The sequence below is a fragment of the Schistocerca americana genome, chromosome 8, assembly GCF_021461395.2.
Source record: "Schistocerca americana isolate TAMUIC-IGC-003095 chromosome 8, iqSchAmer2.1, whole genome shotgun sequence".
Lineage (NCBI taxonomy): Eukaryota > Metazoa > Arthropoda > Insecta > Orthoptera > Acrididae > Schistocerca > Schistocerca americana.
The window spans coordinates 99142531-99156399 of NC_060126.1; the positions used below are offsets into that span (position 1 = coordinate 99142531).

The 13869-nt window shown below is 41.5% G+C and overlaps 1 protein-coding gene across 1 annotated transcript in view; it reads right to left on the bottom strand.

Annotated features, from left to right (window-relative positions):
• Nucleotides 1–8134: 8134 nt before the first annotated feature.
• Nucleotides 8135–13869, bottom strand: part of LOC124545592 — a 71047-nt gene continuing 65312 nt past the window's right edge. The window contains exon 5 of the mRNA XM_047124540.1: nt 8135–8286. Within this exon, the coding sequence (XP_046980496.1) occupies nt 8135–8286 (152 nt within the window). The remainder of the gene's footprint in view (nt 8287–13869) is intronic.

A 13869-nucleotide genomic window follows, 5' to 3' on the forward strand; every position in this document is an offset into this window, starting at 1 on the left:
CTTTCGACATAATGAAGAAGATACTTCACTCAATTACGAGTTCTGTCAATATGTCTTAATACACCCAAGTCCTGAAGAACGATATATTCTTCAGGACTTTTGTAGATTAAGTTCAGCCTTGTTCTTGCTACCGAGACAAACAGAAATCTTTAGCACAATTTCCTTCAAACTGCCCTACATATGGGATTTATCTTACTTTCTCTTTGTTAGCAACCCAAACTTATCAGGTTTAGATTAATTATTTTATCATAAAATTTTAAAAAAATTAAATAAGTGTTTTATTTTCTCTCTGATCCCGCAATCAAGAAAGAAAATAAAAATGTAGCATTGTTTTCAGTAATCACAAGAAGGAGAAGAAGAAAAACGTACAATTGATAGAAAATTTGTTACACACCATTAGATCTCTGTTTTATAATCTTCCATATATTTCTACTATAATTGAAAAAATACTTTCAGGTTGGTACAGAGGACTAAAAGTTATTAAAATTATTAAAATGATTTGTTATTTTCATACAAGATTGGTTAAAAGAAGCATCAGTACTCAAACGTAATTCTACATTTTTCGTCGCCTTACATAAATGAATTAAGAATTTGACAGATAGTTGCTGAACGACAATACCAACACCGGTTGCGCAGTAAATTTTTAAAAATGTCATATCTATTGCACTAGGCATTGCGAATGTAAATTTCACTACAGGTAAAATCTAAAACAGAATTGCTCTCAAAATTAATTGTATCTTCACAAAGAAATAATATGCTAAAATTACTGAGGTTTACTAGCGAAACAAACCTTATGACAGTTACAAATTGTATTTCACACTACACCCCACATAAATGGAGATTTTGTTAAGGGTACTGGATAGTTTTGACACACGAAAAGGCTACACAACGTAACAGTTAATTAATATGGGCTATCGTAATTGTAAGACTGCAAAGAACATCTATATCTGTATTTTGTATTTAGCTCATAGAACTAAACGTGGGTAGTGTCTCGGTGGTAGCTGGGACGAAGGTTTGCTCGTGTGTGTCAGTGGATACTGTGACAGACGAGCCATTGATGTCAACATCGAACGTTTTGTTGTGGCTTGTCAATACCAGCACTGGACCATCATAAGATGGTTGGAATGGTTTTCGAACAGCATTATTCTGGACTAAAACGTGCTTGCACAACTTTAAGTCGCGAAAAACGAATGCTAGCTGGGTAAGACGTTCTTTGGAATTCACAGTCCAATGCTCTGTGGCATGGCATCTGACGAAGGCCTTTAATTACCAATGAAGCCGTTCGAAAACACCTTTAGCGGCTGGATGATAGATGCGGATCCGAACACATTTCACATCGAATAATGCTGAGAATGCTTTAAATAGATATGACTCGAACTGTTTGCCCTGGTCAGCATTGATGCGGAGGCGAACGTCGAAGCGTCCTATCCACTTATGGAAGAAGGTCGTGGCCTGCCATTATGTGTTTCGTAGTTGTGGATCTGCGAACGAAGATGTGGCACAAAATCTAAGGATTCAATAATACTGTTTGACGTGTTGACAAAGAGCTCTCCCGGAAATCGAAGTATCTGACCATTCAGCCATTGTTGCGTTGAGATCTTCTTAGGAGACATAGTGAAAAAATAGGTAGGCTGTCAGTCCGTTACCCTGTGCGATCGCATCTGGGCGAGGCCGTTGCCAATGAAATCGTTCTAAAAGACCGTTAGCGGCTGGGTGGTAAATGCGGGTTCCAATACAGTTCATGTCGAGCAATGGTGAGAACGCTTTAAAGAGACATGACTCTGAAGCTTCCTGGCAGATTGAAACTGTGTGCCGGACCGAGACTCGAACTCGGAACCTTTCCTTTCGCGGGCAAGTGCTCTACCAACTGAGCTACCCAAGCACGACTCACGCCCCGTCCTCACAGCTTTACATCTGCCAGTACCTCGTCTCGTACCTTTCAAACTTTACAGAAGCTCTCCTGCGAACTTGGCAGAACTGGCACTCCTGAAAGAAAGGATATTGCGAAGACATGACTTAGCCACAGCCTGGGGGATGTTTCCACAATATTTTCACTCTGCAGCGGAGTGTGCGCTGATACGAAGCTTCTGTAAAGTTTGGAAGGTAGGAGACGAGGTACTGGCAGAAGTAAAGCTGTGAGGACGGGGCGTGAGTCGTGCTTTGGTAGGTCAGTTGGTAGAGCACTTGTCCGCGAAAGTCAAAGGTCCCGAGTTCGACTCTCGGTCCGGCACACAGTTTTAATCTGCCAGAAAGTTTCATATCAGCGCACACTCCAGAGTGAAAATCTCAATGTAGATATGATTCTGTTTTCCCTGATCAGGAGGAGCGCCAAAACGTGAGATCTACTCACATAAGAATGTTGTGTCATTCGTGGAATGGGTTTCAGGTCGATGAGAGAAATTGCCAATCGCTACAGTCAATATTGGTACCCTTCTCATAATGACAAAGCTGTTAGTCGCTCCATTTCCTGATCCTCTCGCAAATGGAGCGAGAGAAAACCGTCAGTCCATATGTTTCCTTGCCAGTCCTGATTTGGCTTATCTTGTCTTCGCGGTCCTTGCGCCAGATATATGTTGGCGACAGTAAGATCATTCTGGACTCTGTCGCCAATGCTGCTTTATGAGTGGTGTTTCGCAAAAAGAACATCCCCTTCCTTCCAGAAAAAATAGCTTTAGAGTTCATGCAGCATTTGCATAACACCTGCTTGTTAATCGAACCTATTGGTAACAAATACAGCAACATGTGTCTGAACTGATTCGATCTGCTAGGTACGCCAAACACTCGACCAGTACTCAAGAATGGGTCACACAAGTGTTCTGTAGGCGGGCACCGTACAGATCAGCTAAACTTTCCCAGGATTCCTTCGATAAACCGGAGTCGACATTCGCCTCCCTACAACCAAAGCTCACGTGTTTCTTCCATTTCGTGTTGCTTTGCAACGTGACGTTTGGATATTTAAAACACGTGACTGCGTTAAGGAACACACCACTAATAATTTGAACATTATAGGACAGTTTTTCTCCTCATCGTCATTAAGTTACATGTCCCCTCATTTAGCGTAAGTTACCATTCATAAAACAAAACATAAATTCTACGCAAATCATCTTGTATTCTCCTGCAATGATTTAACCTTAGTTACTGTGCTGGGATTTCACAAGCCCTAGTTGATGTATTTCTCGACGTTGTCATGCGATGGTGCATCATTTGTACTTGAACGCTTCGGAAGCGTACTTTCAGAAGATCAGTCAAGCTTGAGCATTAATCTTGGTATGTGGAGAAAACAGACGCCTTTTCCGTCACCGAGTGTTATCAAACAATAGTGGAATCTCTCTGGTTCCACAAATATGGTAAGTTGAAACAGTAAAATAAACTGTATTGTATGTAGTTTATTGCTTGATTAATTGAAACTCTGTATGTACTTTTTTTACCGCTAACATTTCAGAAAAGTCGTGTGCCACGAAATTTCCCTGGCATACGAAATTTACATCGAAATCTTCAACTGCAACTGAAGCGAAAATGTAGGACAAATTCGAATGAAACTGCCCCCTCCCCCCCCCCCCCCCCCCCGCCCAAAAAAAAAAAGGTTCACCACAGTGCGGGTGCATAATATCGGCTAGATACAAAGATACGAAAACAAAACTTCGGTGTCATAAATGTGGTGAATTTTTGTGCTTACCTGTTCCAACGAGTGAATGAGGTTTCAAATATGACGAAGACACTGATTGAACATCATTTGCTCCAAATATTACGTGCAAACAAACTATTCATTACAGATAAAATAAGGTCACTGTAAGTGTAATATTATTACTCCCATTCCTGACAATGTGAACCTTATGATTGAAAACTAGAAGAATTTTCAGAAAATTATGTTGTTGTGGAAAAATTAAAACTTTTGTAATTGATGTACGCTGTCACGGTAACTTCTCACCAATTTTTAGAACAGAACATGCCCTTTTTTAATTCCAAATAAATTTAATATGGGACTACACAAACCCTGCCACACCAATAACGTGAAATAGGTTGACCACAAGAAGTGAAAGTAAAAGACGGCACTTTCCCGTACAGTACAGCGCAGAAGCAAACAGCTGCAGACCGTTGCTCACACGATGCGTCAGACCGTGTGTGTTTATACAGAACAACAGCGGTCCTGCACACTCCCTTGGGACACTCCGACTAACACTTGCTGTCCAGGCCAAAATAGTGTATTCAACTACTGAAGAAGTCTTCGAGCCACTCCACACAGCTGACAACCTGTTCCGTTTGTGCGGAACTTCGTAAACATTGTGCAGTGTGGTACTGTACCAAATAGTTTCCGGAAGTCTAAGAATACGGAAACTCCTTGTTGACCTTCATCCATGGTTCACAGGATACTGTGGGAGAGAAGAACAACCTAAATTTCACATCAGTGATGCTTTCTAAATCCGTGTTGATCTGTAAATATAAGCTTTTCTATTCAAAGAAATTTCTTATACAGTGTGAGTCAAAAATCAAGAAAAGATTATAGCAGACAATAATTTTTTTATTTAATCCTCTGTCTTTACCTCTGTTTCAAATTCTTTCATATTCTTTCGAATAATTACGACAGACAGTCAATACATAAGGAACGTATGAATAATATGAGAGGCTGTGTTGTAGTGCAATCTGTTAACGGTCAGATGCTGCTTCCCTATAATCTGTGGAATGTTTTATTACATAAGAGTACAGAATCTCCGATCACTGGTCTTGAAGCTCGTGAAATATGAACGGAAACTAATGACAAATAAGGAATTTATTCTCAGTTAAAGCTCGTTTCTAACCTTTGGCCCACCCTGGATTATTACATTGTCGTCAGAACCAGGAGAAGCGAGATAATATTGTACTTCAGACGATGTTAACGTTATATGTGTTGACGAAACGAACTGTACGTTTCCGAACGCTAGACTTCTATACGGATAAGTAGAGGTCTCTGCGGAGAACGGTCTGCACCGATGCAGATATCTTCTAATATTCGCAGTAATAATTACTTTGTGGTTAAAAGTTAAAGAATAATGTCAGTATTACGAGTTTCGTTCTTTCGCGTAAGTTTGATATCCAATTATAACTATTTTTGCTTTCAATGACTATTATTGTCTTATTGGAGACGAAGTGTTACTACATTAGATTGAATATGCAATGTCTTGGATGGCGTAGATACGCGTTGTTGCCATCTGCAACAAATAGGGATAGCGATTTGTCTTTCTTCCTAGTTTTCTTTTCCGCAACTTTCACACGTACATCATGTTTCCGTTCTACCGGAAGCTGCCTTAAGCCTGTGCCATTACTGTGTCGTATGCAGCAGCAGTAACCTGAACGCTTTTTAGGATATTCTATCCATTAGCTTCGCTTCATTCTGTGACTACTGTTTGTGTATTACATACGACACCAATAACGCTAGCCCTGAAATCAGTGAATCCATCAGCGATCCTCTAAATATATTTGCAAGTGCTTAATAGAACGATTATAAACAATATGCAAAATGTGACGAAAATTTGTAACACCATTTCATTTCACTTCCCAATGTTGCGGAAATATTCTGCAGAAAATTTCACAAAATTCTTTCGAATAATTACGACAGACAGTCGATACATAAGGAACGTATGAATAATATGAGAGGCTGTGTTGTAGTGCAATCTGTTAACGGTCAGATGCTGCTTCCCTATAATCTGTGGAATGTTTTATTACTGCATTAGACTTCAGTAAACTAAAATTGAGGCTCGGTGTAATCCTACCGTCAGAATTTTGGCGTGCCAAAAAAGGTTAAAGTGGTGTACAGTATTTTAATATCTACGGGTGTGCACATGGATGCAACTTGTTGGTGTTGTGGTGTTCAGTTCGAAGACTGGCTTAATTCAGCTACCTATGCTACTCTATCCTCCGTAAGCCTCTTCATCTCCGAATAACTACTGCAACATGCACCATTCTCAGTATGCTTACTGTACTCATCCCTTGGTATCCCTTTACAATTTTTATCCTCCACACTTGCCACCAATACTAAATTGGTGACCTCTTGACTTCTAAGAATGCGTCCTACCGACCGATTCCTTCTTGTAGTAACGTTGTGCCACAATTTTTTTTTCTCCCTAGTTCTGTTCAGTACCTTCTCATTAGTTATGTGATCCACACATCTAAACTTCAGCATTCTTGTGTAGCACCATACATCGAAAGTTTCTGTTCTCTTCTTGCCTAAACTATTTACCGTCCATGTTTCACTCCCGACATGCCTACACACCAAACAAAAACAGCATTTTCAGAAATGACTTCCTAATACTGAAATCTATATTTTGTGTTAGCAAATTTTTCTTCTTCAGAAACGCTTTTCTTGACATTGCCACTCTACATTTTAAATCCTCTCTACTTAGGTCATCATCAGTTAATATCTGCGATGTGCATATGGATGCTACTTGTTGTTGTGGTCTTCAGTCCGAAGACTGGCTTAATTCAGCTTTATGTGCTGCATGATCCTACTGATCTACTACTTATAGTGTCTTGTTTCCTTATCTAATGCCCTCAGCATCACATTATTTTATTCGACTAAATTCCATTATCCTTATTTGATTTTGTTGATTTTCACCATATATCCTTCTTTCAAGACACCATCTATTCCGTTCAACTGCTCTTCGAAGACATTTTCTATCTCTGACAGAACTGCAATGTCATCAGTAAACATCAAAGTTTTTGTTCTTTCTCGCTGAACTTTAATTCCTTCTCCGAATTTTTCTTTTGTTTTCTTTACTGCTTGCTCATTGTACAGATTGAGTAACGTAGGGGATAGGCTACAACTTTGTCTCACTCCATTCTCAACCACTGCTTTCCTTTCACGCCCCTCGACTATTATAACTGCCATTTGGTTTCTGTACAAGTTATAAATAGCCTTTCGCTCCCTGTATTTTACCCCTTTCGAATTTCACAGAGAAGTATTCCAGTCAACACTGTCAAAAGCTTTACGTACGTCTAAAAATGCGATATCCGTGGGTTTGCCTTTCCTTAACCTGTCTTCTAAGATAAGTAGTAGGATCAGTATTGCCTCGCATGTTCCTACATTTCGCTCGAATCCAAACTGATCTTCCCCGAGGTCAGCTTCTACAACTTTTTTCCCGTTCCTCTGCAAAACATTCGTGTCAGTATTTTGCAACTATGACTTTTTAAACTGATAATTCGGTAATATTCACACAGGCCGGCACATGATTTCTAAGTCTGCGGGTATTTCACCAGTCTCATACATCTTTCAGGCCAGATGAAAGACATTTGTCATGGGTGGTTCTCCAAAGACGGTCAGTAGCTCTGACGGAGGTCGTCTGCTTCCAGGGCTGTGTTTCGACTTTGGTCTTTCAGTGCCCTGTCAAATTTTTCACGCAGTATCATATCTCCCATCACATCTTCATTTACATCCTCTTCTATTTCTTTAATACTGCCATCAACTTCGTCTCCCTTGCACAAACCCTCTATATACTCCTTCCGTCTTTCAGCCTTCCCTTCTTTGTTCAGTACAGGGTTTATACCTGAGCTCTTGATAGTCATTGAGCTGCTTCTGTTTTCTCCAAAGTTCTCTTTTATTTTCCTGGAGGCCGTATCTATCTTTCCCTTAGTGGAATATGCTTCTAAATCCCAGATGTACAATTTACATTCTTAATTCGCGCAGTCTTCTAACTACGGATGAAAATCACAATGGGAAACCTGCGATCGATAAAAGAGTGTGATAACTTTATATATTCAACCCACGTTTCCAATAAGTATTTGACGATATGGAACATATAAATACTAATGATCTTTCTTTTTTCTTTTTCTGGAGCCACAGTCAATACAATCTCGTAAGTACTTGTATGTTTTGAACGTCTAATTTACATCACAGCTTCACTACAGGTGTTTAGATGTCTAATTTATATAAAAATGTTATGTTAACAGAATCTTTCGTCGGTTCTTGGTAGAACAACATTATAATAAATGAAATGCAAACTGGTGCTTTTCATAATGTTACTTACAGAATGTACACCTTCTGTTGGGTTGCACGCGGTGGCAAAACAGTAAACAGTAAAGACAAACAGCTCGGATATTAGCTTTATTGAAGATACGTACAGTGCAGGAGCCTGTTACACTTGGCGCCGCCCGCCGGCTCCTCTTACCGCGGGCAGACGTCGTCGAGTGGGACTTTCTGGAAGACCTTGAGGGCGAATTCCAAGAAGAGCAGTCCGAACCTCTCCTGGAAGGTCGGCTTCAGCACCGTCCAAAATTCTCTCCAATTGTCGTTCACCAGCTGGCTGAAGTTGGAGCCTAGTCAAAGAAAAGGCGTCGTTGCTTATTATCGGAAAGATCTGCCTGTTGGTAAACTGAGGTGAGTGCTCACTCCCTCTGCCTCACTACATCACAAGAAGCACCTACAGGATGTTCCCCAATGCTGTACCGCCCATTCCATAACGCGTGTTTTAAATTAGTGGCAGTGCAGCGTTCAGATACTCCTAGGAGTGCATATTTTCCAATAAACTTGTTGGCAATACACGGAAACAGAAATTAGTAGCTATACTAACTGAAGATAAGCATATGAAGGAATTCTACATAAATCACCGCACGCTGCAGTGTACTGCTGGACGGGACACCTGTACGACAGGTAAGGCGTTCTTCCGAGAAATGCCGCTTCCACCACCACAAGCACTGCTGTGTCTTCAGTTTGTACTCAGACTGCTACTTGGTGTAAGTCCCATGAAAGCTAAGCAATATTAGTACTAATGTTCAGTTTGAAATATAACTGCAGTTCATAAAAGGTAAACATTACGTTTATCTGGTGGCTCCCCATTACCGGGGCCTCTCTAAACGAAGTCACAAATAGTAATAAACTTGTTGGCAAGGCAATAACCTGCCACGATGTCTGCCGTAGCTTGGATTACTCGTAGACTATCCTTTTATCTCGTCCTTTCTGACGTTGCACAGCTCTAACTATGTAGCTATATTCACTTGTCTGAAATACATACAAGACGTCATATAGTTAAAATATTTTCTTCCACCGTTTTGCAATAGATGGCAGCATCGGCAATTGGTGGTGCAGAAGATACGTAGTAATTTCCATACAATAAGCTTAGGTATTTGTAAATGTAAATCCATCAGAATATTAATCGACTTGTGATTGCATCGTAAAGTTATTCTCGATTGAATGTGTCAACTTACGAGCCCAATTCTCATCTTTTGTGCAGTTTTAATTTTCTGCTTTAACATGAAGAAATCTACGGCTGAGGCTCATAAAATTCTGTGAAAGACCTATGGTGAGGAACTTATTATCGTATTTTACAGACTATAAGACGCATTTTTTCCTTCGAAAAATTGACTCCAGAATTCACATATATCTTATACTCGAAATTAATATAAAAATGTCCAGTGTTTGATTTAAAATTCCCACCAGTCTTAAAAATGGACATACAGGGTGTTTCACTAAATGTGTTTGCCTCTGTAAGTTACGAAGTAATAGGCGACAGTAATATTTATTGTGGTAGGTCACCATAAGAAACGTTACACTGTCTGCGGAGCTAAGAACATAGTTTATTGTGTTATTATCCAAAGAGTTACAGCAAAAAGATACAATTTTTAAAATGGCACAATAGTTGTTTCTATCACGCACTGGTCTCATTAACACTAGCTGTATCTACATCAAATTAAATTACATTCATATCACTTTTAGTTTGGGAGCTACAACCCTTCAAAGTTTCATGGGCAGATAACACACGCTGTGCATAATACATGGCTGTGTTGTGGGTGATGGATGTTCTGGCGGTGGGAAGTTGATGTAAATGAGATGTTCAAATGTGTGTCCATGTTTCTGAATGCACAATGCAATGCGGACGAGATGTAACATCGCCGGTGTCACGGAGCAACATGCGTCCCCGATGCTCCGTTTTAGATCATCTGGGAATGTGATCTCAGTGACGTAAACACGATCCTTTAGATATCCCCACAAAATCGGGCGACCTTGCGGGCCATGAATGAGGACCATGGCGCCCCGACCACCTTCCTGTTGTTTAGTTCTTCCGCAACAGAACGCGCAGAATGGGCTGGGTGACCATCGTGCTGCATCCACGTATGGACTCATGTTCCAAACTGTCGACTGTAAACGCGCGATGTAACTCACCTGTCAGTGTACCTGGGAAGTAGTGTGGACCGATGATTTCATCCCCAAGGATTCCACACCATGCATTAATAAACCACCGACGTTGACGGTCGACAAGTCGTACCCACCGAGGATTGTCTGCGGCCCAGTAGTGCACGTTATTGGCGATTCACTGCACCATAATTTGTGAAGACTCATCAGAGAACGTAACACCTTGTAAAGACTCCACGTGAAATTACGGATGGCCCATTCACAAAATGTAACTCTCGCACGGAAGTCGTTCCCATGCAGCTCCTGCATCAGTGACAGGCGGTACGGATGAAACCTGTGGCCGTGTACTATCCGCCACACAGATGTGAGACTGACATCAGAGACTGCAGCAACGGCTCGTAAGCTGACATGAGGATCGTGGTGTACTGCAGCTAAAACAAACACCTCCGTCTCCTCACTTCTTGCAGTTTTCGTCTGTTACTGCGGCGCATTACCAAGCTGCCTGTTTCCCGGAGTCGTTGTTTGGCACGTAAGAACGTAATGGCTGCCGGAGCTCTTCGCCTAGGATATCTCAAAGCGTACGACATGGCTGCTTCAGTGGCATCGTGTCGGCACTCGCCGAGCATCAGCAGTAAGTCAACGTACTCGTTGTTCGTGTATGCCATCTTCATCCGATGTCGGTAACTGTGGTATATTGAGCCCCGTTTGTTTGTGTGGCTCCAACTGTCGGGTATACGGCCGTGAGCGGCGACAGACGGCAGTCTAACAGCGCATCGAGGAAGCTTCTCGCTCCGTGACACCGGCGGCGTTACAACTCGGCCGCACCACATTTAGAAGGCGCATCGCGTTATGCGCAGCGTGTGTGGTGTCTGTCCGTGAAACTTTGAAGGTTTGTAGTTCCCAAACTAAATAGGAGTCCAATTTAAATTGATGTATTCATAGCTGATGTCACTGATTCCAGTGCATGATATAAACAACAATTGTTCCATTTTAAAAATCGTATCTTTTTGCTGTAACTCTTTGGATAATAACACAATAAATTATGTTCATAGCTCCGCAGTGTAACGTCTCTTATGGTGACCTACCGCAATAAATATTACCGTCGCCTATTACTTCGTAACTTACAGAGGCAAACACATTTAGTAAAACACCCTGTACATTCGATGCCGCGAGAAACCTTTCTCTGTCTGGCAACATTTGATTCAACTGGCAGCAGCAGTGCACAGATGCTTTGAACATGAGATGCGAGGATTCACAAGTTCGCTAAGACTGTGGCTCTCCCGCCCAGTCATCACAAACCCAGAACACTATATGAACTATGACGAATCGTTACAGTCTACAATACCAGTGAACTTGAACTGAACGTGATTTTTGTAATCGGTTATTGTTAGTGGCTACTTTCGAAATGGAAAAAAATAAAAGGTATTCATATGATGCGGGCTATAAATTGAAAGTAACAGCACATGCAGAAGAACATGGAAACAGCAGCTGAGCGGCATTTAGGCCCTCCTCCAACAGAAAAAATCATTCGTGATTGGCGGACTAGTAAAGAAGAACTAAAAAAATGAAGAAGACTAAATTTGCAAATAGAAGACTGAATGCAAAATGGCTAAAACTAGAAGATGAATTGGATTCAAGGACACAGTCAAAATGGCATTGGAATTAATACAAAAATGATTCAAATACACGCTCGTAAGCCAGCGCTACAGTGGAACTTAACAGGCTTTAACGGTGGAGTTGGTAGGTGTTACAGTTTTGTGGAGCGTCATGGACTTAGCACTTCCTTCACCGCTCTTGCACATGCTGCAACGACAGCAACATATGTTTCGAGATTTTGTGGAACTTTTAAGGTTTTCATTCGAATCATCCTCATAATTTTATTTCGTTTCTTCCATAAAATTTATAACAAATGCCGCATTGACTTGCTTACTTTCCAAATTTGATTTATAGAATGCCGAATTATAAGCGCTTGTCCATTACAATGGAAGACGTAGTGAAATTCCTTCTTCAAGTCTAGGAACATGACATCAACCTGAGTGCTATAGCACTGTGGATCTGATACAGGAACAGAGCAAGCTGAGTTTCACAAGTTCTCTGTTTGCGGACATCATGTTGAAGGTAATAAGCTCTATAATTCCACAACAGATGGACCGCAGTGGTGTAGGCCTATAATAATGTGCCTCTGTCCTACGACCATTCTTGAAAATGTGCGTGACCTGCTCTTTTCTCTAATCCCTTGCTTATGTATAATATCGCCGGAGCAAGAAGCCTGTTTGTAGAATTTCCTTGTATTTTCTCGATGCCGTTCTTTTGACCATGGTGCATCATCCAGTAGGTACACTTCTCGCGATGGATAGTCTCGAGGAAGAACCCTGTTATGGATGGTATGCAGTGGTCTGATACGGGTGTCGGCATTATTTCCCCAAGCAAGTACTGGATAATGCATTCAAGGCTTTCTGTATAGCATCAGCAGCATGGACAAGCAGCGTAGAGTGGAGTGTCGAGCACTGGATATCGATCACCGAAGCCTCCAAAAACCCTGCCACATATTCTTCTTTGTGTTGGCCACACTTAAGATATCTGTCCAGAGAGACGCCGAGGCATGAGGCAAATGATGGCTGTTTTACGGCTGTTACCTACACCAAGATCGGCGACAGAGCTACTGGTACCACCCTCTTTGTAATAACGATAGGCTGTATCTTCTTTGGATTGAAAGTTAGTCGCCCAGTCGACGAATTGATTTATCACCATCTGAAATCTTTATTGGAGTATCTGTGCATTACGGCTTTTGGTGCGCAAGGCTGTTGGGTTAGGTAAATTTGCAACGTCCGCAGAGAGACATTCCTGAAATAGTTGCATTTGGTGTTGTTTGTGTTAGTGCTCCTTCTTGCAAAGAAGATGGCTTCGGCATCGATAAGAAATATTACCGATTAATGGAAGGCGTTCGTTACTTCCGCTGTGATGATGTGCAGAAGCCCTTTCTTTGACCAGGCTCATATCGAGCACTTGCGGTTATCTTCGAGATGCGCAGAAAGTTGGCTCTTGGAGGCCAATAATAGTTGACTGATGTTGCTCTAAGACATATGGTAATTCTCTGCCCCGCAGCAGTTTTGCTTTGAGTCTTCTCCGATAAAAATAATACATGGAAGGGATAACAACACTGCAGAATCATTGATCTCGCGTATGTCATGTGGTGACTTGAACCTCACTACAAAGGTTTTTGATCTCGGTTGGTTTCGACGGCGATAGCAGTTGCCTTAACAATCATTAGGACTCGTAAGGTTAGCTAATGATATCGTAAGGTGCGGTGTGTGTAACAATCAATACAAGCCACAGGGTGATCTGTTCCCCATCACCAACTGTTGCTGACTTTCAGACTGACCCCTGGGGCAAAGTGTGTTTTCCCCAAAAAGCACAGGTAGATGTAAAACTAAAGGAATAACAACCCTCGGTCGCAAAAATGAAGTCTTTTGACCTATGTTTCGGCAACTATCAAGCGATAAAGCCTTAGTCACAAAATTTTAAAACAGAGGAACAGTCGACAGTAATCCTGCTGTGTGTGCATGCCTTTTATGATCCACACCCGTACCCTGAGATGTGATTCGAGGTCCAGGTTGTAGTTGACTGGGTTTTGGGTAATGGATCTGGGGTCCTTTCTGTGCAGTAGTTGCGATGAGCTGCAGCTGTCAGAAGGGGAGGTGTCAACTCGGCAGTTCGAGACCCGTTATCAGTATGACACAGCACCCCTTCTAGTCCCGATGCACATCTTG